The sequence below is a fragment of the Colobus angolensis genome, unplaced genomic scaffold (genome assembly GCF_000951035.1).
Source record: "Colobus angolensis palliatus isolate OR3802 unplaced genomic scaffold, Cang.pa_1.0 Scaffold96, whole genome shotgun sequence".
NCBI classification, from domain to species: domain Eukaryota; kingdom Metazoa; phylum Chordata; class Mammalia; order Primates; family Cercopithecidae; genus Colobus; species Colobus angolensis.
In genome coordinates, this window is record NW_012123598.1 from 1643909 (window position 1) to 1649316 (window position 5408).

General features: G+C 47.8%; 1 protein-coding gene across 1 annotated transcript in view; it reads right to left on the reverse strand.

The window, feature by feature from the left end:
• Nucleotides 1-5408, reverse strand: part of NLRP8 (NLR family, pyrin domain containing 8) — a 48636-nt gene that overhangs the window by 37111 nt on the left and 6117 nt on the right. The window contains exon 3 of the mRNA XM_011932570.1: nucleotides 3037-4633. Within this exon, the coding sequence (XP_011787960.1) occupies nucleotides 3037-4633 (1597 nt within the window). The remainder of the gene's footprint in view (nucleotides 1-3036; nucleotides 4634-5408) is intronic.

Sequence of the window (5408 nt, forward strand, 5' to 3'; positions counted from 1 at the left end):
GTGGTGGCCGGTGCCTATAGTCCCAGCTACTCGGGAGGCTGAGGCAGGAGAATGGCGTGAACCCAGGAGGCGGAGCTTGCAGTGAGCCGAGATCGTGCCACTGCACTCCAGCCTGGGCGACAGAGCAAGACTCCATCTCAAAAAACAAAACAAAACAAAAAACAAAAACAAACGAAAAACAAAAAATAATCTCTAGCTGGGCGTGGTAGCTCACGCCTGTAATCCCAGCACTTTGGCAGGCAGAGGCGAGAGGATTACATGAGCCCAGGCGTTCAAGACCGGGCTGGGTAACAAAGTGAGCCCCTCATCTCTACAAAAAATAATACCATAAATAAAAATATACGCTAGAGCAGGGGTTGGGAAACTTTTCCTGTAATTGACCAGGTAGCAAATATATTTCCCGACAATGACTCGATCCTGCCACGGCAGTGGGGTAGCAGTCACAGACAGTATGTCACAAGCATGGCCAGGCTCCAATCAAACTGTATTTACCTAAACAAGCAGAAAAAGCTGGGTTTGGCCTCCTGGCTGTAGCTTGCTTACCTCTGCCCTGGAGGAACTCAGCCATGGCTGAGGAGACCTGCACACTGCCCGTCGTGGTGAAGAATGGAACAGAACTTAAATTACTTAAAATTTAAATGTCTCATCACATAAGGAGAGACCAACTTTTATTTCTCTATCCACACACTAGACCAGTATATGTATAGGATGAACATTAGTGCTACATATCTGTATGCTGAAGACTTAGGCAGTCTTTCATGGAAAGACAGGAATCTGGAAGAGACTGTGGTTCCTTTTTGCAGAGCAGTTAAGGAACAAGAAGGTATTTCCCTTATGCAGCAGAAGGACAATGTCCCCCCTCTCGCCAGGAGTCAGTCTAAATTGCCTCTCTCTTCTCATCATAGCCACTGGGGTCAAATTTTAGTTCGTCTTAGCTTCGACCAGACATGTGACCTAGGACAAGGTGCTTCGTACGCCTCCAGTGCATCATGGAGTTGGAGGCAGAAATAATTCACATCAAGTAAGTGCTTGACATTGTGTCTGCCATATGGCAAATGCCGAATAAATATCAACCGATACGAAAAAATGAGTAGTCAGCGCTTTTTGCCACTTCTTAAGAAAAAGAAATCCATTATGTTTGCCAAAATAGAGATCTGCCAGAAGAGCTTTGGTCGAGTGGAGGGGATGAGGAATTACTTGAGTAGTAACAGTTTGTATCTGCTTAGCACTAAATGAAGGACTGGACTTACTCAGTGGGTTTTAGATTTTAACATGTTTAACAACCTTACGAGATACATCCTTTTTTTTTTTTTCTAAGATAGTGGCGTGATCTCGGCTCACGGCAGCCTCCGCCTCCTGAGTTCAAGTGATTCTCCTGCCTCAGCCTCCCGAGTAGCTGGGATTACAGGTGCCCACCATCACGCCTGGCTAATTTTTGTATTTTTGTATTTTTCTTTTTTTTTTTGAGACAGAGTCTTGCTCCATCGCCCGGGCTGGAGTGCAGCGGCGCGATCTCAGCTCACTGCAAGCTCCGCTTCCAGGGGTTAACGTCATTCTCCTGCCTCAGCCTCCCGAGTAGCTGGGACTGTAAGCACCCGCCACCACGCCCGGCTAATTTTTTTGTGTTTTTAGTAGAAATGGGGTTTCACCATGTTGGCCAGCCTGGTCTCGAACTCCTGGCCTCAAGTGATCCACCTGCCTTGGCCTCGCAAAGCGCTGGGATTACAGGCACGAGCCACGGCACCCAGCCTGTTTCTTTTAATTCAAGACGGACAAGATATTTTTACACAGAAAGAAAGACCCTCTAGAGGTGTACTGTCTGATATGGTAGCTACTAGCTGCATGTCGCTATCTACACTTAAATTCACTAAAGTTAAATAAAATGTAGATGTTCATTCACTCGGTCACACCAGCCACATTCCAAGAGCTCAGAGGTCGCATGTGGCTAGTGGGTCCCGTTTTGGATAAGACAGATTCAGGATGTCTCCATCATCACCTTAAGTTCCACTGGGCAGCACTTTCCTTGAAACAAAAAGCTTCTGATAGACAAAAGTAGGAGTGAGGCTAGGCGCAGTGACTCGTGCCTGTAATTCCAGTGCTTTAGGAGGCCAAGGTGGGAAGATTGCTTGAGGCCAGGAGTCGGAGATTAGCCTGGGTAACATGGAGAAACCTCATCTCTCCAAAAAATAAAATAATTAGGCAAGCATGGTGGTGCATGTCTGCAATTCCAGATACCTGGGAGGCTGAGGTGGGAGAATCCTGTGAGCCCAGGAGGTTGAGACTGCAGTGAGCCACGATCGTAGCACTGCACTCCTGGGCAACAGAGAGACGCTGTCTCAAAAAAAGAAGTAGGAGTGATAGATGAAGCAAAGTCCCATCTTTGTGGGCACGCAGCACAGAGGGAAGGAGGGTGAACAATATATCTTTTTGCGCAGGATTCTCCCAGATTTAGCACGGAAAGTCCTATATCCCAGGAACACCTTCAGTCCTGGCAGTAAAACCAAAGCTCTGGGTCCGAGAAATCTCCTTAATCCTAAACAAACTGGGACAGTTTGTAAAACAAACGTGTACCACCCTAGATACATGTTTATCTTAAAACAGAAGTAACTGGCCAGGCGCGGTGGGTCACGCCTGTAATCCCAGCAATTTGGGAGGCTGAAGGGGGAGGATCACCTGAGGTCAGGAGTTCAAGACCAGCCTGGCCAACATGGTGAAACCCTGTCTCTACTAAAAATGCCAAAATTAGCCGGGTGCAGTGGCAGGCATCTGTAATGCCAGCTACTCAGGAGGCTGAGGCAGGAGAATCGCTTGAACCTAGGAGCGGAGGTTGCAGTGAGCCGAGATCGCACCACTACATTCTAGCCTGAGCAACAGAATGAGATTCTGCCTCAAAAAACAAAACAAAACAACAGAAGTACTGTGCAAACTAGGCCAGGGAAGCGATCAGAAAGGTTTGCAGATTGACCTCTAAACACCCAGGAGACTGTAGTCAAGGGCCCCGGGTAGGATGGGCTCCCCAAGGACAGAAGCACTTACTCAGAGCCAGGATGGGAGCCGGAGCTGAGCTTCCACACGTTCTTGAAGTTCAGGGTGACGGTCAGTTCCACCTCCTGCAAATGTTCACAGCGCTTCAGGCAAAAAGCAGACACCTGAACGTCTTTATTGTTGCCAATTGTCAAGACAACTTTACGGTAATTATTTAGGGCTTGGCTTACAAAGGCTTCCTCCCGGATTTCATGCAGACAGTAGAATAACTGCGGGACCCCACTGCACGGAGAAGGTGGCTCACATTTCTGCAACCGAGGTATGACTTTCAGCAGTTTCCTCTTATTATTGAAAGACACCTTGCATCCGAATGACTGTTCCACGGCCGAAGCGCAGGTCCCGTTTAGAAAGCCGAATAAGAAAAGTCCCATGTGAGAGAGATAGCTTTTGCTTCCTCTGGGACTCGCTATCAGGCGCTGGATATTCACGTGGCTCAACACATGAAAATTTTTGAGTCTTTGTGGGAAACAGAGAACATAAAACAAGGCTGCAAAAAATTCCTGAAAAATCAGGAGAGTAAAGGCGTAGCGGTCTTCCTCACCCGCAATTCTTCGAAGAACGCTCATGCTGAGGAAGGCGGCGACTCCCGTCTGATCCAACTTGGCCTCCTCAAGGTCTTCTTTACCAAACACCCATTTCCTGTGCCACATGCTGTCTGCGGCCAAGTGACACAGACCCTCCAGTTGCGCTTGGTGGATCTTTCTGGAAAAGTTCTCAGTTCTGGTGGGAAACAAGCTAGAAATATACCGGATGAACACAGAGGTGGCATTTGGACATGCCTGGGTGAGATTGTTTCCTCTCTCCATTTGCTGTTTCAGACCAGAGCAGACCATCCAGCAAACCACAGGGACCTGGCACATGGAAAAGAGAATGGTGTTTTCCATGGCGAAACTCAAGACTCGATCTTTCTCTCTGTGTCCAAAATACATCTGGAAATACTTGATTTTTTCCATCGTATTAAACCCCGGAAGGGTGACGAGAGAGGGACATTTCAGCAAGGGCTTGCATGTCGGCCAAGAGGCACATCTTATCATGATCAGCAGCGTGGCCTCCGGAAGCATCCTTTTGCTCAGCAAACTGCTCAGTAGGACAGACCCAGGCAATTTCTGCCTCCAGTCTTCACTCAGGTCCTCCGGTCTGTTGATGAGGGTAGATGTGAGCTCCTCAAAACCATCCAACAGCAGCAGAAGTTGGTCTGGTTTGGACATAATCTTTGCCACAAGGTCCTGAGATCCAGGCCACTTGTGCTCTATCAGCTCGGCGAAGCTATGCTCCGTTGTCTGGTTCATCTCTTGGCAATGGAAGTAGAAAGCACACCAGAGTTTGTGGGTGTAGAACCTGTTACTGGCCCACTCCAACATCACCCTTTTGGCCAGGGTTGTTTTTCCAATCCCAGGAACTCCCTGTATGACCACGGTCTTGGGCTGTCTACCCTGGGGTCTTTTGGGTAGAAGCAGACATGGTAAGTACTCCATGTGCCTGTGTACATCTTGGTAAAAGAAGTCCCTCTGGTTTCCAGGCCAAGTCATAAAGTTCCATGTGGGGAAATACTTGTCTATCACATTCAATTTGTACTGCTGTATTTTACCTAGATTTGTGAGATGGGAGAAATAAAAGGTATGGCATTAGAGTTAATCATGAGAACTAATAGAGCAATAAGAAAACCAGTCTCTATATCTACTTGAAGCCCCGTGATGCCCTGGCATAAATGAAATAACCTTTCCTGATACTGTTGCATCAATTAGGAAGCAGCAATGAACAGAAAACTCAACTTGAAGTGGCTTAAACAAAACAAGGACTGCTTTCTACACGAGAAGTATGGCGGGTGTAAAGCTGTTGAAATTACATTCAGTGGCTCCATAGTTTCAGGTCCAGCAGCATCACGATTCTCTCAGCCCTTTCTTTGTATTTCTTGCCTCACAGATGTAAGATAGCTGCTGTAGTGTTAGCTGTGTTATCTGCATTCAAATCAGAAATACTTGGGAGGGCTGGGTGCGGCGGCTCATACCTGTAATCCCAGCACTTTGGGAGGCTGAAGAGGGTGGATCACTTGGGGTCAGGAGTTCAAGACCAACCTGGCCAACATGGTGAAACCATGTCTCTACTAAAAATACAAAAATTAGTCAGGTGTGGTGGTGCACACCTGTAATCCCAGCTACTCAGGAGGTGGAGGCAGGAGAATTGCTTGAATCCAGGAGGCAGAGGTTGCAGTGAACCAAGATTGTGCCACTGCACTCCAGCACAGGTGACAGAGTGAGACTGTGTCTAAAAAAAGAAAAAAACAGGCCGGGCGCGGTGGCTCAAGCCTGTAATCCCAGCACTTTGGGAGGCCGAGACGGGCGGATCACGAGGTCAGGAGATCG